Source organism: Falco biarmicus, chromosome 11 (assembly GCF_023638135.1).
Source record: "Falco biarmicus isolate bFalBia1 chromosome 11, bFalBia1.pri, whole genome shotgun sequence".
Taxonomy (NCBI): Eukaryota; Metazoa; Chordata; class Aves; order Falconiformes; family Falconidae; genus Falco; species Falco biarmicus.
Window position 1 is genome coordinate 28,836,580 of NC_079298.1, and position 25,600 is coordinate 28,862,179.

The 25,600-nt window shown below is 49.5% G+C and overlaps 1 protein-coding gene and 1 long non-coding RNA gene across 3 annotated transcripts; both read left to right on the top strand.

Annotated features, from left to right (window-relative positions):
- Nucleotide 1: 1 nt before the first annotated feature.
- TADA1 (transcriptional adaptor 1) lies at nt 2-22,381 on the top strand. 2 transcript variants are annotated; one of them, XM_056355205.1, is made up of 8 exons: nt 2-170; nt 410-501; nt 1,633-1,698; nt 8,143-8,240; nt 11,152-11,361; nt 12,404-12,555; nt 13,560-13,722; nt 14,702-15,527. In XM_056355205.1, the coding sequence occupies exons 1-8, from the start codon at nt 97-99 to the stop codon at nt 14,852-14,854; spliced, it is 1,008 nt and encodes a 335-aa protein (XP_056211180.1). In that variant the 5' UTR covers nt 2-96; the 3' UTR covers nt 14,855-15,527. The 2 variants fall into 2 exon arrangements, with proteins under 2 accessions (XP_056211180.1, XP_056211179.1); XM_056355204.1 differs by lacking the exon at nt 14,702-15,527 and adding an exon at nt 20,355-22,381 and having other exon boundaries at nt 25-170.
- LOC130156633 (uncharacterized) lies at nt 17,542-19,516 on the top strand. Its single transcript, XR_008824535.1, has 2 exons — nt 17,542-17,935; nt 19,266-19,516. It is a non-coding gene; the product is annotated as an uncharacterized LOC130156633 (long non-coding RNA).
- Nucleotides 22,382-25,600: the final 3,219 nt, after the last annotated feature.

Sequence of the window (25,600 nt, forward strand, 5' to 3'; positions counted from 1 at the left end):
TTTACGGCCGCCGTCGCCGCCGCCGTCGCGCTTTACGGCGTGGGGGAAGGCGGTGGGCAGGCGGCCCCGTTGCCTCTGGCTTCGGTGGCGGCGGTGATGGCGACCTATGTGAGCGAGCTGGAGGCGGCCAAGAAGAGCCTGAGCGAGGCTCTGGGCGAGAACGTGAAGCAGTGAGTGCGGTGGGAGGGCGGCCGAGCCGCGGGACGAGGCCGAGCCGCGGTGGGGGCGTCCTGCCGGGCCGGACCTGGGCGCTGCGCGGCTTGTTCGTCTTTTCCCGGCTTTGTACCGCCTCTGTGCGGAAGCCTCAGGGCCAGGCTGGCCCCGGGCCCTTTGCGCTGTTGGGGGAAAGCAGTGGGTTTAGGGACGAGGCTTTTCTTTTGGTGTCTGCACCTTCCCCGCTCTTCCCTAGGTACTGGGCCAACCTGAAGCTCTGGTTCAAGCAGAAGATCAGTAAGGAGGAGTTTGACCTGGAAGCGCGGAGGCTTCTCACGCAAGACAATGGTAAAGAAGCAATCTAGTGTTTGTTTTCCTGCTGGCTCTAATGTCGCCTTGCCCCTGCTAGACCTGGGGGGAAGCCCCTCCCTGCTGCACGTTGTTTCCTGAACGGGGAAGTTGCTGTGAGGGAAAGAAGAATGGCCAGGGCCCTGGTAGCAATAGACTTAAAGAGGTGGGAGGTGTCCTGGCCTGCAGGGGAGAGTCTCTTGGTGGTCCCAGCACTGAGAGGAATTTGGCCTTGTGTAAATACGGTAAAAAGGTAAAACATGCTACCCTAACAACAAAAAAGCCATTTTTTTTTTAATGTCACTGTAGCCACCCAGTCCTTTCTGTACTGCACCCAGTCCCTTTGGCAGGGACTGAACTGATGGTGTAGCTGAAGCGTGGGAGGGAACCCCCAAATTCACCTAGGCAATTCTGCAGTAGGCATGTCTCCTTCCCGGCCTCTTGGGGTGGCAGATTGGAGTGCTGAAGGGTAAGATTCCTTGTCTTTGCCTCTGTGCGGGTCTGCAGGCATTGCTGAGTTCATTGTGGAGGCTTCTGACTTCGACACCCGTGATGCCTGCCAGGAAGGGCAGGGAGTTTGTTGGTGCTTGTGTTCAAAGGCCAAAGAGGATCCCCTAACTCTGACCTTGCTTATGAAGTTTGTATGCTCTTTCTAATGCGTAATTATTCAGTCTGTGCTCTGGTAACCCTTCCGCAAGGAAGCTATGTTTTGCTTAGAACGTATTTGTCTTAACTGCACCTTCCTGGGTCTAGCTCTTACTGGTCCTTCCCTAGAAAAACCAAAAGCCTTGCTACCAGAATCCTGCATGGTGGGAGGGACAGCTGATCCTCCTCTGACTAGCTGAATACACCAGATATTTTGTGTTGTGTGCTGTAGGACTGGATTTGTGTGTGTGGCACACTGAGAAGTAACCCACTTGTGTCCATGTTACGTGTAGTATCCTTGTTAGTGAGGCAGTAGCAGATTCTGGGTCCAGTAGAAGAAAACTCTCAAAAAAAGTTGTGCTTATGTAGCAAAGCACGGGGGGAAACCACAACTGTGGAAAGGCGTAGCAAGCTGCTTTAAGATGGCTTTGTGGGGGTGCCTGTGGGCACTGACATGTTGCTAATGACCTGTCTGTCTTTATGCAGTCCACTCTCACAATGATTTCCTCTTGGCTATTCTTACCCGATGCCAGATCTTGGTGTCCGCACCAGGTAAGTCCCAAGAAGCCCCATTAAAAACAATGGAGTAGTAATGCTTTGCTATGTTTGGGTTTTGTACAAAGTACTTTGATTTTCTGAGCCTTAGTACTCACATTCTTTTTGCCGCACAGGCAAAAGGGTAGCAAAGCAGTGATCCAGCTGATTTCAGCAGAGATGCCTTTAGAAACAAGCTGTGTGTGATAGACTGGTTTGATTTCTGGATGGGGTGTGTGCTGTGAGCTGAAGTGTGAAGGGGGATGCTGTGTTTGTTTGATGTGTTTTGCTTGCCAGTTCCTCTCTCTTCTGAAATTGGTGATGCTCTTTTTTCATTTCTTTGCTGGGGATACCGTTCTGGGGAACTGGATATTCCTGACTGATCTTGAAATCAAGTACATATCTAATAGAAGAATGCTTACAGTGAGTCTTGATAGAGCTATGGCCAATTAACCCAACCATCTGCGGATAGTTAACCTTTGAACTTTGTAAGCATTTAGAATGGCTGCCATTGGGGTTGCAATATACATTTTGTTTGGTCTTCAAAAGAACTATCAATCTAGAGATCTGATAGGAAGGGCAATTGAGCTGCAGTTCAAGGTACGAAACTGTTGTGTAGTAAGGGAGAGAAAATTGTTACAGCTCTGATGGCCCGAGACCTGAAAGAAAAGGTTTTTGGCAAGAGAGAATACCTGTTATTAGGGTACCTGACGTAGCTAGAGGAAGGAGAGAAAACTGAAATCTGTGGACACCTGCAGCTTTTCAAGTCCTAGCTTAACTATACCAGCTGTGCCAATTGAATGCTAACCTCCCCCACCTCCAAATGTGGTTTGTTTGCTTTTGAACTTCACAAACATCTTTTGAGTCACAGACTTGTCCTTGTTAGTGGTCTGTACTCATGTAATTCAGGTTTATGTCTAAATCTTGGTCCTCCTTGCTTTTGACTTAGAGTACTTACAGGTAAATTATAAAAAGAAAGCACAATCCTGTCAGTACTACCTGAAGTAACTGAGTCTAAGTTAGGAGGGGGAGAGTGTCTGCCTTCTCCAAGCTCAGCACTGAGCTGCTCTGGGTGTTGGAGTAGAGATCATGGCTCAGAGCTCTTGCTTCTGGGCGGCAGTAGTCAGGTTAGAGCCCGTCGCTGTGTGGCTGAAGTTGGGCTTGTTTATTCCTGTGTGCCCCACTCTGCGCTTAACTGTGTTGTATTTCATTTGACTCTTTATCCAGTCTCTTAGTCTTGTGCAGCTCTCATGCAGCCGTCCAGTCAGGCTTCAACTTCCTTGGCTTGATTAGCTCAGGTATGTCAGCAAACTCTGCCAGCTCCCCAGCTGGCCTTTTCTCAAGGCTCTCTAGGAATATGTTAAAAGTACGAGCCCCTGCATGGAGCAGCGCGGTGCTCCACAGGTGCCTTCCATGTGCTCATTCTTTCCTGCCCGAACCTTTTCAATTTCGGGTCCTTGGAAGGACCTTTCTTCCTGTCCCATTGAAGTGTACTCTCTTTAAGAGCCCTTGAAGAGCACTTCTTTGTAGTGCTTCAGCAGGTCAGTGGCAGCATGTAATGGAGTGACTGGCTACATTACCAAGTGTGTCCAGGGATCTGCATGAGCCAGCTTGAAAAAAAAATAATCAGTTTCATCATGTGTGTGTGTTCTTAAAGGCATGGTTTAGTGCTCTGCAGTTAACAGTACGTACTCTAATCCCTTCTAGAGTCTCTGTTTTGCTCTCCTCAGATCAATGCAGAGTCTCCCAATGATTCTGGAGCTAATCTTTACTGAGAGACCTCTTTCTGGGCCACTGACTGGCGCATCTATTGCACACACATTTTACTTGCCAGTCTGCTGTATGTGACATGGTGGATGGCACATGCAAGCCCAGGAAAGTGCAGTATGAGTGGAATGCTAGATGTTATGTCTGTTTGTTTTTCTCCCCCTACATGCCAGTCTGACACCTGCTGTTTTGTTACTGGTTTTTTTTTTTTCTTCCTCCCCCTGCCCCCCATGTAAGAATGGAAAGCTAACAGGCTTTTGTCTCCACCGCTGTCTTCTGGGTAGAGGGTGTTTACTTCATGATTCGTGGAAACAAGTAACCTTAAAGAAGTGTACTTGATGCACTTGGCACGCCATCACATGGGTTACTGAAGTATGTATTTTCCATCTTCATGTGAGAGAGACGAGGGGGAAAGAACAGTCTTTAAAATGCTATTTTGTATTTAAAAAATAAAATTAAATTGTGTGGTCAGTGTTAAAAGCATACCTGATATTGTGGCACTTGGAATAAGAAACCTTGGGGAAGGTTTTCTTTTAATTAATAAGGACTGATTGTAATGTATGTTGAACCAGGCATGCAAACCCATCTGATCCAAATTTTGTTGCCTCTGGTAGTAGTGGTTCCACCTGGGCTTATAGGGGAATGCTGGGTGAATGTGACCCTTTGTGAGAACGCTTCCCATTTCCCCCTCTCACCTGCTTAGGCTGTTGGTCATGCAAAGTTTAAATCCCAGTTCAACAGCCTGTGTGGCACGGGGTCTTTAGTACTTGGTGGTGGAGAGGGAGGAAAGTTCACGTCTATTCCAATGTGAAGATGACCTGTTGCTTCAATTCCTGCTGAGCTCCCGCTGAGGGTGCAGCAGGATCCTGAGCAATCCTAAATACAAATGCACTGCCCTTTTTAAAAATGGGTGATGTTGTTCCCTCTGGTAGCCACATGTGTAAAGATACCCATGAGTACTCTAGTGGCACCCAGGCATAACATAGCTGGGAAGCTGTGGAAGTGCCTGAAAAGAGGAGCTTCCTGGAAACATGTTGTCCAAAATACTAGAGAGTGCCTTAATGGTGATTTCAGGCTGGCTATAGCAGCCTGAGCAGCATGGCATGCTTCCCGTTACGAGAAAGTAATTTTCTTTGGTATTTTTTAGCAGTATTTTCAGAAGTGCTTTTCTGAATTTTTATGTCTGGGGTTTTTCTTCCCCCCAAAATGCCATCAATAGGAACTCCAGTTTAAAGCCTTAGCTAACCTTGCATGGACTTGGTCATGAAGCTTATCTTGCTTGTTGGACAAATGCAAGCAGTCAAGTTAGCAAGATCTCTGGAGTTAATACATATCTCACTTGAACTGTTACCTCCATCCTTAGCTAAATGTTAACGGTGAAACTGAGACAATTGCAAGCACTTAAGTTAGCGATGTAAAGATTTAATTTATTTCCTAGTAATCTGGAGCCAGCTAAGAGGTGGTTCGGTGAATCAGAACTCATGCTAGGGTAGCAGGAGCGCTTTATTTTATTCAGGGTTGCCCACAGACTTTGCTTGAAGGGCTGCCAAAACAGTGAGATGGTCTCAGGTTGCTCATGTTCTCTCCAGAGAGCTGGGAAGGGAGGAAAAAGGAAGAAAATGAGAATGTGAGTTCTTGACAGAGGAGGGTCATCAGAATTTGTTTGACTAAACCCTTGTCCCTGCAGGAAGATAACAGAAAGAACAACTGAAGATGAAATAAACAAGGGTGGGAAAACGCACGTTTCCTGTGCCTGGCTGCTTTTCTCTGTTGTGACTTTCTCTGTGTCTTTGTCCTTCCCTTCTGTGCGGGGCTGGTGCAGCACGTCAGGAAAGGCTGACACGCTCTGTCTGGACTAGCTGCTGTCACCACTGCAGAGAAGTGGCAGCTCTTAGAAAAACATTCTTATCTGTTGCTCATCTTTGAAGGCATGTTAGCAGCCATTGCTGTGGTTTGTTAATCTAATTTTCTTGTTAGCAAGATTAAATAAAACCTGCTGACATCTCTCTGAAGTTTCATGCCTGAGCCAACACAGTCTTGTCATTTGTGGCCAGGAAGGCAAGTACTGGTTTTCTTAGAATACTAGAGGGAAATTTTGCTTTCTTCATCTAGTGCAAGTCAGACTTGGTAATATGAAAACCTGGAAAAGGAGTTAAAAAAGATTCAGCTCTGGGCTCATTCTAATGGGGAGTAGAAGATAGTATCTCACTTCTTGCTCCTAAGCCAAGTCTGGCTAAGTTTTTGTTAAGTGTGCAGGTTGAGATTCAATTAAGTTGCATCTTTCAGATCTACTGTCAAAGCCTAAAAATTCAGTTTCCATTTAGTTTAAAAGTTACTATATAAGGCATTTTAAAAATTCAGACTCTGCTCTAACCTATTCATCTGTAATACCTTGTCAGATTAAAGGGCGTTTTTTATTTCTGCCTCCATCCATTCCACTCCCTCTGTCTCTGGTACCTGGTCACACAGTGAGCTAAGGATACTCTTGAAAGTGGGGCTGTGAAGGAGCTGTATGAGGCTTCTGACAGGGAGGAAGGGCCTGGGCTGGGGTGGCGTTGCAAGCTAGAGAGGTGTGCTTTTATTGAAAGTTTGAAATAAGCTGGGTAATTTCTGTGTGTATCCTTAACACACCTAGTCCCCCCTGCCTAGAAGGGATCTGACCTGCTATGGAGGAGAGGAGGAGGAAAGGACTTGTCTGTAAAGGGCAAAACATCTTATGAGAGAGGTAGCATTATTTTGCTAGATGCTAAAATGTAAGCCCTGAGATCTTGATGAAGGGCAAGTGTGATCCTTGAGATGATTGTCCACGGTGCTTTCCCACACCCCTTCACTGGGGCCTCTCCTGTGATGTTGTAGTGATGAGTAGTGACACCAGCTTTACGATTTTTTGAGAGGGTTTATCTGCTAACTTTTAATTTCTGATAATTGACTGGTGGATTTTGACAACAGGGTTTGTTGTAGACAAACCTCACTTTTTGCCTCACTAATACAGTTTACTAATTATGTAGTAACATGTAACTAAGTATGTAGTAACAACTAATGTAGTTGTTTTCACCTCGGTGATAGGGTACAGCTAAACTTTTTAGTAAACTTCTCTTCCTAGGGAGAATATGCCACCTGTGTGTGTGTGTATAGGTTGTTTCTGGTCCCTCCTTAGCAGCTGACCACTCGGAAATCCTCTGGTTTAGCCTGATTCCTAAAGTCATGTTTTAGAAGTGGTTTTTTTTTTCATGGCAGAGGACACTGTGCTTGTGTTCCAGCCATGGGTGTGGGAAGCTCCACATAGCCAAGAGCTTCCAGCCAGCCTCGTGCCCTATAAACCAGACTGTAGTATAACTGTACTTAGGAATTCCTGATCACAGCAAATTAATGTAGTTACGAGAGCCAGAGGTAAGCAGGCAGGTTGGCGTGAAGCTGGTGTTGAGCTGTGGCCACCTGCAGTAACAGGAGAGAACCAGAACTGGTGGTTTGTGGGTACTCAGTGAATGTGCCTGAGGCTGGCCAGGCGGTGGGTGGTGGTGGTGGTGCAGTGGGGGATGGCTGCTGTCACCTCTTGTCATTGTCTAGAGGAAGTGGTGAATGCTGGCTCAGGCATGGCCAGGGAACCTCTGAGACGTTGCCATGCTGTCAGCGCTGCCTGGCAGGGAAGCTCCAGCCTCTGCTTTGGGGGTGACTGAAGTTCTGTCAGAGCTGAGTTGTCCAAGCTCCCTGGAGGTGGACAGGGACCCTGGCACAGGGCACGCTGTGCTCAGAAGGAAAAAGGGTGCTTGCTTGCTGTGCAAAACCAAGGGAGGAGGATACTAATGACGGAAATCAGAGGCTGCTTCTGTAGCCACGAGAGGGCTGTCCAGTCTTTGGGTTGCGCTTCCTCGTCACTGTCAGCAAGCGCATGTGCATCCAGTGCAACGTATCTGAAGGAGTTGTTCACAGATCCATCGGCAGGAAACCTGCTAGGCTGTTCCTGCCAAGCTGTGTGATTATCAGGATGTGGTTTGGCCTACTGTAGGTGTAGCTGGCAAACGGCGCACAGCGGACTTTTGAGCAGTGTCCTCAAGGTGATGCAGCCAAATGTACGTATGTGTTGGTACTACACAGTAATGTTAGTCACAAGCTCACTGCTCACGTTGGTGTCACCCTGCTCCTGGGTTCAGCAGCCTTTGCAGCTCTTCCCACCTCTCCTTTCCCCTCGGCGTAACAAGGCCGATCAGCCATGATGTTTAACAAGGGTCCGAGGCAAAGCTTGCTGAAGCTGATGGGGAACTGTAAAGGGAGATGTAATGAGTTGGGCTGTTCAGTCCTGCTGGTTAGCATCTGACCTGATCCAGGAGCTGGTGTGAGGAGAATCCCCCTCTGGGCAAGCTCCTGTCATCCTGCTGATGGAACAAGTCAATTGTTCCTTCCTTGGGGTTTTCCTTGGGAGCTGTGTGCATCTCCTTCTGCCATGGGTTTGTGTGTGGACAGAAATTTCTACTTACGTAATGGGTCATGAGTGAGTCAAGCTGAGAGGGGGCTGACAAAGGAAGGGAAGGGCTGCTAAAAGCATTCTCCCCTGAGAGGGTGAGTTAGCATTTGGCCTTAACCCAAGATCAAGGGTTTTCTAGTGTGCACAGTTTCATTCTGGCCTAAATCAGCAACACCTATAGAGTGGGTTTGTGTGTGTTTTTGTTTTTTTTTTTTTTTCTTTTCAATTTGTAGAAGGTGCTGGATCTCTGCCATGGCCAGGTGGCTCTGCAACTAAGCCTGGAAAACCCAAAGGAAAGAAAAAGATTTCTTCAGTTCGACAAAAGTTTGATGTAAGTGTCCACGATCAAATGCTCGTGGCTGACCTTCTATTGGGGGTGAAGGGCTCTGCGCAGCATGTAGGTTTTGTTACTACCAGGGGTGATGAGAGTCCCAACATGTGCAATGCTGTATGTCTCATTTGTTTTGAGTTCTGGATCGTGGCAAGAGCTGGGGGTTATTGGCTGCTGCCTCTCTTGTGGAGGCTTCTTGGGAGAAGGGCTACGGTCTGGCCTGGCTTTGTTAGACACCATGGAATCTGTGGAATAATGCCTAAATGTTGAAGTTGCAAAAACTTGTATTCCAGGAGCTGACAAGGAGTAACTTTAGCTCTATGGACACTGCAGTAACACTTGAGTGGGTCTTTCAGAGACTGTGACAGGTGAATGTGACTATGTAATATCTTGTTTGTTTCACACACCTGCCAAATTCTTGAAGCAAAAGTGACTTCCTTTAATACAGGCAGTCAGGCAGAACTCTGTGATTTTCTGATCCCTACCACGGGACTCTGCAGTCCAAAGTGTTAGAAATAAGATGTTTCTTGGATAGCAAGGTTTTTAGAGGGTCAAGGTTTTTCAGAATTGAAAATTCTTTGCAAAGATGCTGTCTTCTGGTGGGTGGCAGAGAAACGCGCAAGATCCAGTTTGCTTTGCAGCGCAGGCTCTGTGCATCCATCTGGTACTGTCACACGTCTGTTCTGTGGTTGTTTCTGTGCGGCCAGACTGGTGTGGAGAGGGCCTGGTGTGAAAGAGGACCCGGATGGGGTGATGTCTTCAACTGGTGGGGTTTGATAAGGTGATTCAAACTGAATTAACAGTTTGTTGAAAGGGAGAGTGGTCTGTCTCTTACTGAGCCAGACCTAGTAGGTGTCTGAGCACATCGTGATCCAGTTCAGTTCTCTGATGAGGCAGAAGGCTAACCAAACGAAAAAGACTCCAAACCAAAGTTTTTCTTCTTGGTTTATTTAGCTGTATCAGCATTCCTTGCGGTTGGATGAATGCCAAAGTCAGCATGAAGGAAGGAGAGGCTGGGGATAGGGGAGAAGGGTGGGCTCAGCCACAGAGTGTAGTGCACTTCCAGGGACTGTAATTAGGCGCTGTGTGTGCTTCAGAGACCAGTGTTTCAAAGGGGTGTGAGTCCAGCTGAAACTTTGTTGTAATGAGAAACTGCTGAAACGTTTTGTGGTGTTCACAGCTGTTTCTGATGGCCATCTGTGTTACCTTTTTGTTTTAAAAATTCCTTGTAACTTTCCAGTAGCGAGTAGAGGAGTGTTTGAGAAGCAAGTCATCATGTAGTAGAAGTCTTGAAATTTGGTATACTTGGATAACTGTACATTGCACCACATTTCTTGTGTGTTTATACATGTGTTCCTGGAATGCTTGGTAGCAAGTACTGTAGAAGCGTATGTTATGATTAGCGGGCTTGTCTGTTACTAGTGGAATTCCAGACTAGTGTGAACCTGAAGTGCCTTGTTATTTCCTGATATTTCCCTCGCTGGTCAGAATAACAACTGTGAATGACCACCGGTTCATTCCAATTGGCTTCTGCTCTCCCAAACCAAATTCTTCTTAAGAGTTGCTTATATTTTGAAGGTATTTTTTCCCAGGTCTACAGGCATGTAGCTTTACTGTAATGGAATCATAAGTCTTCAGAATTACAGGGAGGGAAACCTGCTTTCGAATCATTAGTGGGTGGATTGTTTTTTTGCTCAGAGTTAAATGCCATACTGTCCTTTGGATGAAGCAGCCCCCCTTCCTTTCCTGAAACTAAGATATGAGGAATTCACTTTGCTGTATATTCATTGTTTATATTTAAAGTATGTGTTTTTCTTGATGCCCCATGAGAGCCTTGCAGCAATCTTCATTCCAGAGCCACTGAATTTGTGGCTTGGAGGGTGGAGGGACAGGAGCTGTGGGAGTACTTGATCAGCCAGGGTCACGTTGTGGGTTAGGGCTGAGTACAGCACATCGTTCCCATCAGCTTTTTTCTTCCCTTTACCTGGGGACTGAGACTCGCCCAGAGCCACCACAAGCACTCAGAGCTTGAGATACCAGCACAGAAAGGGAACTGTGCTGGAATGCATGTAGCCTGGGAAATGGGGGTTGCCATTTTCTGGTATGAATTCCTGTTCTGGATTGTTTTGGTTTTTTCTTTTTCTGAATAACTGAGTCAGTTCTGAAAAATAGCCATAACCCATTTCTGAATCTGGCTGCTCAGTAAGACAGCTCTGCTTAGAGTGTTGATAGTGCACGGGGAGACTAGACTATGAAATTTGGAACTGGAATTTGGCTAAGTTGTTGTTTTTAAAGCTTTAAAGAAATGTAAGAATCACTTCATCACACAAGCTTAGAATCATGGGTTTTAATCTTGATGGAAACTGTACACTTAAGTGAAAATACACCCTTCTGTACGAGCACTGGCTAAATAGACTCACCACTCCTCAGCACAGAAGGAGGTGACAGAGAGATGTGAAAGTGCATAGAATCATCACTGGTCTGGGTAGCGTGAACAGGGACGGTGACTGACCACGTTTCAGACTTGGAGGATAATCAAGCGAATCTAGCAAGTGGGAAGTACAGAGTGTGAACCAGGGGAGGTGACTCTTCGTGTGGGGTGTGGTTATGCTGTAGAATTTCTTGCTGCAGGATGTTGTGGATACCCAAAGTTTAGGTGGCTCGGGGTGCTGCTGGACAAGTTTATGGGCTGTTTAATAAAGGGACACCAACACTGGCTCAGAAATTTCTTTGGTCACAAATCGTTGGGGGCTGGGAGAGTATCCTGGGGAGGAGTATCGCTCTGCTTGTCCTACTGCGAGGTTTTTATAGGTGTTTGCTTTCCGACTGGAGAAGGGACGTTTGGCTTGATGAACCAAAGGATCTGACAGAGTATTTACCTTCTTACGCTTTGATGTTGTGTTTGTAACAGCACCGCTTCCAGCCTCAGAATCCACTCTCTGGAGCCCAGCAATTTGTGGCAAAGGATCCTCAGGAGGATGATGATTTGAAGCTGTGTTCTCATACCATGATGCTTCCTACACGTGGCCAGTTAGAAGGAAGGATGATCGTAACTGCATATGAGCATGGGCTAGACAACGTCACAGAGGAGGCAGTGACTGCAGTTGTGTATGCTGTGGAGGTGAGACTGGGCTGGGCAGCAGTGGTGTTCTCATGCTACCAGCAACAGAAGACGCTGCGTGCGGTGTGGGGTAGCATCCCTTGGTGGGGAGAGGAAACCTGCTTCTCTAATTGCCCGTTTACCTCAGGAGGAGTAAGGTGAGAATCAAAGGGCTTCCAGGCTTGTGGCATTATAGATGCAGAGTTTTGGATTTCTGCCTGTGAGTGCTAATTTTGAAGTACTTGCATATGAAAAGCTCCAGGCATGCTTAAGTAGCTGCTTTGGAAAACGCAGTTCCTGTCACTTAAAAGCAGGGACGGGATGGGAGCTCCAGTTTAAACAGTTCTATCGAAAATGTTCTGTTTATAGATGCAAGTATCTGGCATGGAAGTGAAGTGACAGCATTGCGTAATACCTGCAAGTGAAGTGCCTGCTGTTGCAGGGTTTGGCCGTCGGTGCATTACTGACATATCCCAGGAATGACACAGCCATTACTTGCAGCGCTGATGTGTGGGTGATTTTTCTGGAGTCAGGATGTGGAGGACAACCTGAATTCCCTGTCTGGGAGTGAGGCCAAATTAAGAAGCAGTTGACTGCTTGTTTTGGTTTTTTTTGGTTTGGTTTTTTTTTTCCAGACAGTTGCATCTCCAGCACTTTCTAGGCAACTGAACAGTCTTTTCACGGTAGTTTTAGGGCTAATGTTTCAGTACAAGTGTAACATCTAGTGCCAGTTATGAAATCTCTTAACTCTTTATCAAAGGGATCAGAGGTTGGGAGTTTCCTAGCATTTAAGAAACCTCTTTGACATTTGAAGCAGAGCATCATATATCAAAGTACAGTTCACAGGCTAATGTATACAGTACTCATACAGTGCCGTGTTCTCTGTGTCAGGTCGTGAAAACACGCTGTACCTTGTCCAGATCTTGGTTCCCTTATGTTTTTAGGTCCTTGTGGTTGTAGCAGCACTACTCCTGTCTTGCCAGTTGGGGAGGCACTTCTAACAGCTGTGGCTTGGCAGAGTGAATAAATCAGCATGTGTAATGAGATTCTTTTTTCACTGCAGAACCACCTTAAGGATATTCTGACATCAGTGATATCCAGGCGGAAAGCCTATCGTCTGAGAGATGGCCATTTCAAGTATGCCTTCGGAAGCAATGTTAACCCTCAGCCGTATCTGAAGAACAGTGTTGTTGCTTATAACAATTTAATCGAGTGGTAAGGAGCTCTCAGCACACTGCTAATTTCACATGTAGTTTGCCAGTCCCAGAGTTACTCCATGGTTCGGTTTCTATTTTTACTTAGTAGAATCTGTTAATAATGGTGTTTAGCTTTCACATGCTGAGAAGGCATCAGCAGAGAGGGCTGTGCGGCTGAACAGGGAGGGAGAATGTGGAGATTTCTCAGCAGTGGAGTTTAGGACAGTGTTAAGTCTCTCTTCCTTGCCTGTGCTTGTCCATCAATTTATGAAGGTGACCCCTGGCCCTCTGAATGTCCATATTTACTGCTCTTGGAAGCTGTATTGAGTGACGCAGGAATTGTGCTGCTCTCAGGGAAACTGCCCCTGGGCAGAAGAGCCCTGCCTTTGTGGGAGCACTGCTGTTGTGCAGTAGGAGTGAAATGTTGGTGAGGACCTGTAGGACATTGCCACCCTGTTATTTCCTGCATCCAAATGTATTTATGGCTCCTTGGCACGCCTTTCCAGCTAGCAGAGCTTCAAGGTCGTCTTTGTTTTCCAAAGTCTCAATGTCACACAGCTCGTGCTGTGCATCTGGCAGTGTGTGTGTGAGAAGGCAGTTGTGTTTGTCTATGGCAGCTTGTCTCAGTTGACAGGAGGTCGTGGGTGTTTTTAAGATTTGATTATAGCACTACAAATGCAATCCTCTCCAAACAACTCTGCCTAACGGCTAATGTCTTTCAGTTCAGTGTTGTGGGTGCCTTAATTTTTATGCTGGGTAGAAACTATTGGCTATAAATAACAAAAGTTGCCAGTTGAGATCAGTTAAGTAGGTGTGAAGCATGCTGAGGATCAGTTTGCACTATTTTTTTTGAAACTGGAATTTTAAAGAGGTTTTAATTGCAGCTGAAGTAATTTCATGTACATAAGGGCTAAGTCAGCTGGTACAGAAAAGCAAACCCTGGGGCTAAGCCCCTGCTGTGTGACTTCCAAAGTTGAGCCTGTTTTCTTGACTGGAAGGTTTTACTGCCTGCTCTGCCTACAGCCCTCCAACCTGTGCGACACCTTCTGCCGGTCAGAATCTGGCTCCCCAGCCCCCGCCCGACGACGCTGAGCAGCAGGCAGCTTTACTTCTCGCATGTTCTGGGGACACTTTACCAGCATCCCTCCCGCCAGTGAACATGTATGACCTTTTGGAGGCATTACAGGTAAGCTGTTCGTGTTACTCTGTCGTGTCACAGGCAGTGCTGTCCTGAGCACCACCTGCCAGTCTCAGATTTGGTTCATATGTATGGCGGGGGATTTGGTTTCTCCTCCTACTGTCTTTTTCCTTCTTCCCTCTTAAATTTACGGTTCTTTTAGCTTTGATTTGTTCCTACTATTGGGCAACAGTTAACATACAGTCAGCTCGTGGTTAATGCCTGTCCTGCTCCCCTTGGTCAGAGTTGATGAGGAGATCCCTGTCTCTTCTTACAGCTGTGTAAAGGGTGAGCTCTTCCTCTGTAGCCAGACTGCAGTGATTGTATCAGAACAGAGTTAGACTGCAATTTTGACAGCGATGCAGCAAAGGGACTTGCCTGGCATGTCCCTTCTCACTCCTCGTTGTTCCACATGGGTACTTAGAGGAATACTTGGTCCTGGCATGCAGGCTGTTGCCATGGGGTAGCGATGATCAGCCCAACCCTGGGGAGGTGTCTAAGGTAGGCCGGCTGGATCTTCCTGTGGAGATGTATGCCTGTGGTTCCTTCCCTCTGTGGCAGCTCTGATGACGTTCAGACTGCTTTGAATGTGTAAAATCAGCTGTGAGAAATTCTGCGTTGATCTCCACTAATGTGAACAGGCCTTGGGATTTCTGTCTCAAGGTTGTGGAGGCAGCTGTGCAAGAGCTGTAATCAAGCATTTGTCTCATGTTTAGTCAGAGTTGTTGTTTGCAAGATTTTGATGACAAACTGTTGTTTGTCATTGCCAGAGCCAAATGATGATTTCCTTACCATTCTGCTCCCTTACAAAATGGCCTAACAGGTGGTGGTTCTGTGCTGGCTGGGGTGGCAGTGCTGGCAGGTTGTAGCTCTCTTCTCTGCAGGGCTGACGCTCTGGTCATCCTGTAGCAGAGGGAGATTATTCCATGGGCAGTATAGGGAAATGTGTACAAAAGCATGAAACTTGTTTTCTAACGTGGATCTCCAGGTGCACAAAGAAGTTATTCCTGCGCACACTGTCTACGCTCTAAACATTGAGAGGATTGTCATGAAACTTTGGCATCCAAACCACGAGGAGCTACAGCAGGATAAAATCCATCGCCAGCGCTTGGCGGCAAAGGAGGGCCTTCTACTCTGCTAGAGCTAGGCAGCCACGCCAGGCCTCAGGTGGCTACGGTGCTATTCCTTGGACTTGACACGCAGATGCTTCTTACAAACCTGTGTCAGCATTTCAAGGATGATGTAAGTGATGAGTCAACTTTTCCTATGGAAATATGACTGAGTTGTGGTACACTTTCTCTGCTTCCCCAGAGTCATGTGCCACGGAGTGCTTGCAGCAACGCCATTGAATTGGAAAGGAGAAACAAGAGACTTGTTTGCAAAGACTGTTTTTTTAGGAAAAATAAATGTTAGGGTGGAAAGAGTTGGTTTTAAATAAGATGTATTTGTGTTTTCTTTTGTGAGCATGGGGAATCCCCCTCCTCGCCCTCCCCTCTCAGGTAGTTTCCCTTCTGCTCGGTCTCCAGGGGCCTTGTCCAGCTTCCGTTGCAGTTGGTGGGATCCTCTTCCATTCGTTTAACTGGAAACAGAATGCGTTTTGGTGAAGATGAGCAATTCTGTAAGCTGACATTGTTCTTCTACCAGGGGAAGTTTGATTAGAAACTCTGAGAAAACAAGGCAAAAAGGGAAAAGCCCTTTGTAGCCTGTCTTTTGAATTGTTTTGCATCACAAAACACGGTGCGCACTGTTACAGGAATCTCTCACCGGTTACCAAAATACGCAATAAAATCGGGGTTGTGAGGAGTGTTTTCTTACCACCCTAGTCCTTGACTCCACCTTGTCTTGTAGTAGTTGCGAACAGATGTTCTAGGAGCTACTGGATGTATGACAAGAGGCAACCTCTGTGCCTGTCGGTGCAGCTAATGATTTTTGGCCATCCCAGCAGGCAGCTTGACCATCCCTGAGGTAGGACAGCAACTCCCACATGCATACACCGATCCACTGGCTTAGCCTTGCGGACTCCTTGGATGTGCAGCATGAACAAGACATCTCGTATATGTCGTTGTAAAAATATGCAGCCATGCCAATCACTGTGCGAAAGGGGAGATTCCACCTGCTGTGTTCCAGGTGGAATTTCTGGCTTCCTGAGTCAGCTATGTGCCCTTCAGATGCTGAAGGGAACAGGCTTATTATACCATAAGAATTCTATTAAAATGTCTTAATTACTATATTACCTGTTTTTAACCACACCTATGGAGGTACCTGCTGAAGGATGACTTGGCTTATTGTGCCTCCAGACAGCGGAATTGAAACAGCTTCCTCTGGGGGAATATAGAAGGGGAAGCTTGTGGTTCCCCTCCATTCTAGTTTTCCTCTGTTTGGGAAATACTTGTGTAGGACAGCTGTCTTTTTTTTCCCCTCTTCTTTGCATTTTCCTTCTCTACTGTGTCCTCAGGACTGAAAAAGCTGCAGGTCCCTGATGTTTCCTCCCAGCTACCTTTTTAAAAAACTTCCTTTCTTGACCCCCATGACTGTTGATATTGGACTGGAGTTGGAGCGAGGGGCTGTGCAGCTGTCACTGTGTTCCTGGCTTTCCTGCATCCCCTTGTGGGATGTGCTGTGGAGTCAGGCATAGCAAGAGGCAGAGCCTGTGCAGGTATCGGTGGCTCTCACCATGAGAAGATGCTTCTAGGTTTGTGAAGAACCTGGGAAAGGCAACAGCAGAGAACTACGGCAGGGCCCGGCAGGATGAGAGCAACTGTACTTGGTAGGACATGTCTCTTTAAGGTATGGCATGTGTAGTTAAGGGGAGTGGGAGAGAGGAGATGGAAGATTTCTTTTGGTCCCTTTCTCTCAACTGCCATTTTTTCTGTATTTAAGCATACATTGCGCTTCAGAGTGATCCTTAGCTTAAAAGTTGACCCCAGTGGCTTTTACGTGACAGTTCTGGGTTTTTTTTTTAAAGCAGCATTGAATCTGAGTAACTGTATATGGTGAGATCGTAAAGTCACCCAAAGCCTGGACTCTGGGGTGTGGGAGGGGGATTTCCCAGACAGTTGTTATGCTTCTGGTGTAAAATGAAAGCATTAAATTTGTTTGCTAGAAACTTTGGGGCAGCTCTGAGGATTTCTGATCTGAAGGCAGCACGCAGCCTCCGCAGCCCCACAGGCGACTTCTGAAGCAAAATACTTTTAAGTACGGCACAAGAAGTGCCTCTCTCTTCTGTTTGCATGTGGTAGGGGAAGGCTCTACAGACAGCCTCGCGTTCTGAAGAGCTGAGTCATCGATTCCACACTGAAAAAAGTGGGTTATCCGGTACACCTGTTAGACAACAAAGGCTGGAATAAGGAAATCCTGCCAGCCCCATTTCTCAGATCGGAAAACTGTTCTCAATGCACTTTCTCACAAAGTGTGAGGTCTCATGAGAAATGGTGCTTCATAGACACTTGGGGTAGTCTAGCTGGAAGGGATGTCTGGAGGCTGCTTTGTCCGCCCCTTTTTGAGAGAAGGGCCAAGTTCAAAGTCACAGCAGGTTGTCCATCTCTCGAGGCGAGGGCAGAGAAGTGGTGACGTTTCCCATTCCAGCACGTGACCATGCTGACGGTGAAGGTTTTCCTTGCATCTCATCAGAATTTCTCATGTTGTGCCTGTTGCTTTTCAGCTTTTCCTGTGTGTCTCTTGGTGGCTGCCCATCAGAGAACGGCAGATAACAGCAAGCTCTCCCTTCTGCCTTCTCTCCAGGCTGAACAAACCTTGCACTGCCAGCTTCTCCTCGTACGCTGTGTGCTCCAGCCCAAACTATTTTGATAGCCTCCACTGAACTCGCTGTCCTTGCGCTGGGGAGCCCAGACTGGACCCAGCTCTTCAGAGAGCCCCAGGATCCCTCCCCTCGCCCTGCTGGCCACACTCCTGCTAGCAGTTGGCCTTTGCTGCACGGGTGCACTGCTGACTCCTGGGTTACTTGTCCACCTGTGCTTCCAGGTCCCTTCCTGCAAAGCTGCTTTCTTGCCTGTTGCCTCCAGCCTATTCTGCTGCAGGGGGTTACTCCATCCCAGCAGCAGGGCTGTGCGTTTGCCATTGAACTTCTTGAGGTTCCTCTCGGCCTGTTTCTCCAGCCTGCTTAGGTCCCTCTGAAAAGCAGCTCTACCCTTCAGTGTGTGAAGACCACTCTTTCCATCTGGTGTCCTCTGCAGAGCTGCCCATGTGCTCCATCCTAACCCAGGTCAGTAGCAAAGATACTGCAGCATAAGAAGCCCCAGTATTGACCCCCAAGTGTTGGTCACAGTATTGAGAGCCGCTAGTAGCCAGCAGCCAGCTGGACTCTGAAGCACTGACCGCTGCTCTTGGAGACCAGCAGGGTGATGGTGCCGATGTGCATCACTGTTAGTCTGCTGGCTTTCACTGTGATGTGACATTTGCCTGTGTTTATGGTAATCAGCCCTCTAAAATGAGTAAGATTGCTGAACTTCAAAGCAGTGGCTTAAGGTAGCACTGAAATTAGTTTGGAAGGGTTTTATCTTCTGCCCCAAGATCCACTAAGAACCTGCCAGGTCTATGGCAAGCTGAGCTTGACCAAAACTTCCTGGCAGATGTTGGCTGAAAAGCCTACAATGGAAGACTTCAGAGTTATCTTAGGCAGCCTGTTGTGCTGTTTAGTGGTCTTCACCACTGAAGGCTTTTTCCACAGTCCTGTGCCTCTTGCTGCAGTTTAGGCCTAGAACTTACGCTCACCCCAGAGTATTGCATGGAAGGACAGAAGGGAAGGAGTGAGACATCATCTGTCACATCCCCAGTAGCGAGAATTGCATCCTGTGTTCTTAATCCGGTAGGAGCTGTGCCATGTATTGAAAGCTGCCACTTGTGAGCTTCTGGTGCTTCTAGCTTCCGCTGCTGGAGTTGCAGTGGGAAACAATCAGCCACCATGTGAAGGGGGGGTTGGTGGGAAGCACGTGAGAGCTTCACTGGGCTTGCTTTGTACCGTGAGTTTATCTCAGGATGTGGCTGGTGCCCTGGGAGTGTAGGGTGCAGAAAGAAAATCTCTTTGTTTTTAGTTTTCAGGTGGTTCCAGCTGTGAGACATGGCTTAAGTCTGACCAAGCCTTTCCAGCTGGGTGCCAGGGAGGATCCTAGAGATGTGAGTGTGGCCCTCCTCAGCACCCCCGAATAGCCAAACTCTTGCTCCTAAGACTGGTGACCGGGGAAGATGTTTCTCATTGCTGGTTTACAGCAGAAACCTGGAGCATGGCACTTGCTATCAAACGCGCACTGCACTGCCTTTCTCTTAGTTTAACTGCTCATGTATCCCCTCTCAGCCTTCCCACTTTTATCTCCTGCAGCTGAGGTTGGCTTTTTTGGTTGTTGCCCTGTTCTTTCTTCCGAGCAGAAAATCCCCCTGTTGTAGAAAGCTGGGATTGGGCTTGATGCAAAGAGTGGCTCCTCTGATGGCCAAAAGCTGTGTGCCAGTAGTGCCTGAAAATGCAGATTCTGGTTTCTCAAAAAAGACAAATTGGAGCCAGTGACTTTGTACCACCTTCCTCCTTGCTTGACCTCTAGGAAACTTCTGGCAAAGAGAGGAAAATGAGGAAATGAGACTGCTTGCATTTAAAAAGAAACCACGTGCACTGCATTTGTATCCTTAACTGAGAATGCCCAAGAGCCCCAGCCAGGGGTTGCGGAAACACTCTGCTGTCCAGCCAGGCAAAAACTATATCGAGAAAGGAGACTTTTGTGCTCCTGGGGTGGAAGGAGACGTGTGACCTATTGCTGCAGTCTGATGTCATCAAATAAAAAAAGTCTTGACAGAAGAGGGGTTGCCTCCCTGGTTCTGAGAAGGCGGCTGTTCCCTGTCAGAGGCTCGTAGGTGATGGTGGATGTGTCTTGCTGGCCTGAAATGATGTGCGAAGGGTTTGCGGTGCTGTAGTGCCATGCCAGCAAGCTTTCTTCCCAGCGAAGGGCACAGTTCATGCTGCTAGAGAAGGCAGCATAATTTCAGCAGGCTCCCAGAAGAAAATAACTTCTCAGAGCCCAAAAGTTTGCTTGTGATGTTGCCTTTCTTCACCAGTGTGGTTACTGGTGAGGTTTGGTTGGCAAGAGGACTAATTCACCAGCCTGCCTCAGTTCCTGCAGCATCCCCTTGCTGCGTAGCTGTGGCTGTAGCCTGGCGCGGGGTGGGAAGCCAGGCGGTGTCAGGCGGGTGCAGCTTCGTGTCCCTCGGGTCAGTGTTGCAAAGCCTTGTGGCAAGCAGAGCTCTGTGTGCTGCAGGCACCCCCAGCTGAAGGGGCCGTGGTGGGCTTGGCACCTTCTTTGCCCAGCAGCAGAGTGACGGAGGTGTGCACAGGCAGCGTCTGCCTTCCTCTGGTGTTCAGAGACCTTGGTTTGTGCTGAGATCAGGGCACCTCAGCTGCCTCCAGGACTCTGCATCTTCTGAGGAGTCCTGTTAAGTGCCCTGGGCAACCCCACGCGGACAGGGCTGCTGGTGAGGTGGTGTAGCAGTGACAGCAACACCACGTGTATTTCTTCTGGGTCAGGCACAGGTTGCTGGCCACTATTGAGCTGCTGCTGTAACCTGCCTCCAGCCCTGAGTTTGATTATGGTCCAACGTCCTGATTAGATGATTAATTTCTTTTTTTTTTTTTTTTCTAGATCACAAAAGGCAGAGGCAGCATTGAGTTATAACTGGACAGAAAACTTGTGTAAGAAAATAATTTTTCACCAAGAAGTGCATTCAAGTGAAGTTTTTTGTGGAATTTGATTCATTTCTTGTCAGGAAATGAGTTTGTCTCCAGATAGCATCTGGCCGATAGGGGTTTTATGACTGCGGAGCAGCCTCAGGCTGAGGGCGCTTGGGAGGAGTATTGGAGACCTGGGCTTGGGCTCTCGTTAAGCGGGGACAAAAAAATTCCCGGGGCTCTGTTCAGAGCTTTGACCTCCCTGCAGCGAGTATGGTGTGTGGAAAAGAACTTGAAACCGCTGTTGCAGTGGGTGTTGGCGGTCCCCATGCCAGCTCAGGTGCACCTAGCAGAGCCATTCCCACTGCACAGCCTGCGAGCAAACCCTTTGCCACGTGTCCAGCCCTTGTCCTCGCCCTGTGTAGCCAGCTGCTGGGGGGCTGTGCCTGGGAGCAGGATTGGGTGCCCAGCTGGGAGGGTGCTAAGCAGATTGCTCTGCTGCATCTGGACCTGTGCCTGGGTAAGCCCTGCAAGAGCAGTCTCTGAAGAGAGCTCCCTCAGAAGGATGGCAGGCATCAGCTTAGTGCCTGCCCTGCTGGGGGAGTGTTGTTAGTTATCATTAAAAAGTACTGTTTCCATTTGAATTTCTGAAACCAGTTTATATCGGTGGGTTTTGTTTTGCCTTTGTTAAATTTCAAAGCTCCCACAATCAGATACCTGCTTCTGTGCAACGACAACCACTTCTGAAACTCCACTTCGGTAAGAAGAAAGAGAAGGCGTGAGCTGGGGTTGCCTTTGTCTCGCAGGAAGGGCTGCTGCTGGCCTTGCCATGGAGCAGCCCGTAACCTTTTTAAACCCTTTGAAGGTTTTAGACCTTGTTTTGCAGCGTGAAGGCAGTGCTCCTGCCCAAGTCCTGGCATGCGGGCAAAGCCCCGCTCCTTTTCCTTCTGTCCTCCCCTCTCCGCACGCGGCTGGCTGCCTTGCTCTCGTGCCCCGGGAGGTGGTCAGGCCCCGGCTGAGCAGTCTCTGCCAGCAGCTCTCGGAGTTGTCATCCTGCCACGGGTAATCACGGAAAAGCCTCCTCTGAGGGCTCCGCGTTCCCGTGTTGGCAGGGCTGCAGCAGTAAAGGCGCTGCAGGGGACAGTCTCCCCGCTGGTTTTATCTGCTCGGAAGCAGATGCTCCAGATGGGCTTTGGCAGAGCCATCGGCAGCGCTGCTCTGCGCGCTGCGGGAGGTGGGCGCAGTGCGCTAACGTGAACTGTAGGCTTGATTTTCAGGGATTGCTATTTTGTCGTTAGAAATGCTCATAGGAACGTTGTATGAAACACTGATGGTTGCGGGTAGTCTATGTTGCTGTAGGGAAAAGCAAAGACTTCAGATGTTTTTCCACTGCAACTTTTTTTTTTTTTCACTGAAGTAGTTTCCCCCCCAGGAAAGCTATCACAAGGCTTTATTCTTGCCTCTGCCCCTGGCCTCTCCAAAATATTCACCAGAAGGTCTTTCCAAGTTGTCAAATCTGGTTTTTATAATGAGAGTTACTGAATAACTCTGTAATAAATGGCTTCAGAATAATGTTTATCCACCAGCTTCCCCTCTGTCCTCGTCCACTCTGCTGTGCAGGAGATAGGAAAAGGGGGGAGCAAGGCAGGACTGCGTGGCGCCGTGCCCTGGCAGTGCTGCGTGGAGGTGCAGCCCTGCTGTTTTGCAGGTGGCTGATGGCTTGCACCAGAGGGTCTGTGTTGCGGGGGCATTAGCAGGTTTTCTCCTTTCCCATGTGTTGGGGATTGACCTGTATGAATCCCTCCTCCCCCGCAAAGCATCTCAGCTGGATTCCCTGGAGCCTGTGAGCGAGGGATGTGTGAGCGCAGGGGCTGGACCCCCGTCCCAGGCAGCAGGTACCACACAGCATGGTGCCCCTGGTGCTGCCGGGACCGTGTGTTGGGAGAGGAGGGAGGCGAGGGGTGTGTGTGTGTCCCTGAGCCAGGGACACAGAGCTGAGCTTGGCTTGGTGTCCCCTCCAGAGCTGCTGCAGGCACCGCACGCAGCCCTGAGAGCCACCCTGGGCGGCAGCAGCTGCCCTTCAGAAACCTCTGATACTGGCGTTGCTGAAAAACGGGGCAAAAATATCTGTTAGGGTGAAAAACAGGTATTGGTGGTATTGATTCTGCTGCCCAAAACCAGCTTGTACGCACCGACAGAGCGAGAAGCAGCCCCTAGGGCAGCAGGGCCTTGTGTGGCTTGCTGCAGCGTGGGCTGGCTACGGGTGGCCATGCTGCCACTTGCCAGCTGCCCCTGCCTCGCCTCTGCCTGTGGCCGGGGGCTCTCGCCAGTGTGGATGGGTGCTTGGTCCCGCGTGGGACAGCTTGTGCTCCCCCCACCATGGGCCATGCCAAGGTGCGGCTCCCTTCGCTGACCCGCTTTTGAAGGGTGAGGGGTGCTGCCGCTTGTCCCCACGCCCCCGTGCGTGGCTGAGCCGTGCGTCCCGGGGCTGTTCGTATGCTGGCTGCGTTATCCCTCCACTTCAGCTTTCTCAGTTTCACTCCTGCTGGCTGCAAAAGCCAGCGATGCTGACGCAGTCGGGCAGAGCCTGAGCCCTACCAGAGCATCCTGTTTCCAAAACAGCTGGTACAATGCTGGAGTCCTCAGCGTCCTTGTATCCGAGGGAAAAACATGGGGAGCTTGGGAGCCAGGGCTGAAAGGGAGGGAACAAGAGGGTGAGAATATTCCCCCCCTCCTCTTTTTTTTTTTTTTTTTTTTTTTTTTTTTTTTTGATTAAGATGTTGGAAAAGCCCAATCTGGGAAGCAGATGGGAACGAATGGTAGAACCTGGTCTCCCAACCCCCAGGAGGCTTTGGGGACAGCAGGGTGGGTGCGGGGAGCAGCCTGTGGCTGTGCAGCAGCTCCTGAGGTTTCCTGGCATTTTAACCACCCCCCGCCGAAGCCTGTGGGGATGGCTGAGAAGCCCATTGCCTCTGCCAGGGCTTCACCATCACCACCCTGCCCACCCCAAACTGCTGTCCTGCCTTTCTTCTGGAGCTGCCCAGTGGAACACAACATGCAGGGCTTAATTTGAGGGATTTTTTTTGAAATGAGATCCCTCGTGCCAGCCTTGCGCAGCAGGTGTGGGCTCTGCCCGAGGGACATGGTCGGTGCCTGGCGGGGCAAGGTCACCCTCCAGCCTCACGTGCTTCCCTGAGGTTTTGCGGACTCCAGCTCCCTTCACCCCACTCAGACAGGAACAGGGCGATTTGCATTATTTGAGTCCATAGGACGCCCACGGATGGAAAACTTGCAGAAGAGGTGAAGACAAACACCTGTAGCACGTGTGTGCACAGACAGACATCACCTGAGCACAGCCTGGCTGCTGGCGGTGAGCAGCCCCTGTGCTCCTGCCGGGGGCTGGCTGTCGCGCTGAAGGTGCTGGGCTCTGCGGGCTGTCGCGTGTTTGTGGGTGCTGCGGCTCACCCCAGCCGCCTACTGCCATTCCCGAGGACGGTGCGCACGAGTGGTGGATGCAGTGGCAGCTTTGGCATCGTAGGGAACAAGCCTGTGTCCTGGGTCATCTAAACTGGCCTCCTCCACCTCAGTGCTCATGGGGGTGCCGGCCTCTGCACGCAGCTGAGCCCATGGAAACAAACCCTTTGCCTCTGCAGCCCAAAAAAACAATCAGGGCTGAAGGGTGCTGTTAATGCAGAGCAGCCACAGCCAGCTGGAGCTCATACCTTTAAATACCAGTAAGCAGATGGTGGGGCTGGCTGGCACATAGTCCCACTACAGTGTTTGTAGTGCCCCCCAGGGCACAACCCCCCAGTCTGGGGGCTCTCTGGGGGCCATCGAGGTCAGCTGCATCTCTCTTGCCCCAGAGAGACAGCACCATTGCTGGCATCACCCCCCCGGGCCTGCCTTGCCCTGGTGCTGCAGTCCCCCCAGGAGCCCCTCGGCTGGTGGCTGCCGCTTCCCGTGGGCAGCCCGAGCCCACCTCGCCATCGCTCTGGGTGAGCTCTGAAGGCAACTTCTGCAAGCTTCCCAGCTTTGATGGTGTCCTGGATTCGGCTGGGATCATTTTCTTCTTGGTGGCTGGTGCAGTGCTGCGGTGGGGTGTGGGAATGGTGTGGTTCGGGACTTTCTGGTTTCCCGGGGCTTGCTGGTGGGAGGGCTGGAGGGGCATGGGAAACTGGGAAGGGGACACAGCCAGAACAGCTGACCTGAACTGGCCACAGAGGTATTCCATACGTGGGATGCTGTGCTCAGTATAGAAACTGGGGGGGTTGGCTGGGGCAGCCGGTTGTTGCTCAGGCATCGGTCGGTGGTGGTGAGCAGCTGTACCGCACCTCACCAGTTCTCTTGTCTCCCTTCCCTTCGGGTTTCATTCTTCTCTCCCTCTCCCTCCTTTTCATTAGAACTACTATTATTATTGTTGTTGTTATTTTGTTTTTATTAAAATTATTAAGTTGTTTTTATTGAACCTTCGAGTTTTACATTCCAGTTCTCTTCCCCGTCCCTCCAGGTGAGGGGGGAGTGAGCGAGTGGCTGCGTGGCACTTAGTTGCCAGCTGGGGTTAAGCTGTGACAGATGGGACAGGGACAGCCGAGGGGTGGCACTGACCGTGTAGCCCACAGGAACGCCCGCCGGCTTGCAGAGATGAGCCCAGGCAGGAGCAGCCTCCCCAGTGCCTAAAGAGGCGCAGGCAGCCTCCTGGCCCATGCGCCCCTCCAAGCCTTCACCAACTCCTGGGGAGGTGACCATGGGCAAGTGGGGCCAGGTCCCCTGGGTGCCATGCTGCTGCTCAGGTGGCCGCGGTGGGGATGAAGGGAGCAGGGACAAGCTTGCAGCCAACCAGGCTGCCTAGATGGCGGCGGTCATGTTTGCCAGCAAGTAGCACGGGCATACCTGTCCTCCTGGGGTGAACAGGAGCTCCAGGCACCCCAGGCACCATAACCTCATGTGCGACATCAAAGCGGCTGAGGAAAGCACACGATGCAAATGAGCAATACCTCAGAGCTGGTGCTTAACCACAGCCGTGTTTCTGCATGCGCTGTGGGAATACGCTGCCGGTTCCCCTGTCTGAAGCTTCTGGTGTGAGCTGAGAGGTTCTTGTCATCTACCCCAAGGCTTTGGTCCCACTGTCCGGGCAAGGGGTGTCAGGTCAGGCGTGGACCCAGCACTGTGGAAGCATGTCCCCCGTGGTCCGGAGACCATCGCTGGAGAGCAGGAGAGGAG

Excerpts from the sequence above, each read along its gene's own strand:
- TADA1 (XM_056355205.1), top strand. The coding sequence starts at position 97 with ATGGCGACCTATGTGAGCGAGCTGGAGGCGGCCAAGAAGAGCCTGAGC. Across the intron at positions 502-1,632 it reads GCTTCTCACGCAAGACAATG|TCCACTCTCACAATGATTTC; the intron begins GTAAAGAAGCAA and ends GTCTTTATGCAG. Across the intron at positions 1,699-8,142 it reads GATCTTGGTGTCCGCACCAG|AAGGTGCTGGATCTCTGCCA; the intron begins GTAAGTCCCAAG and ends TTCAATTTGTAG.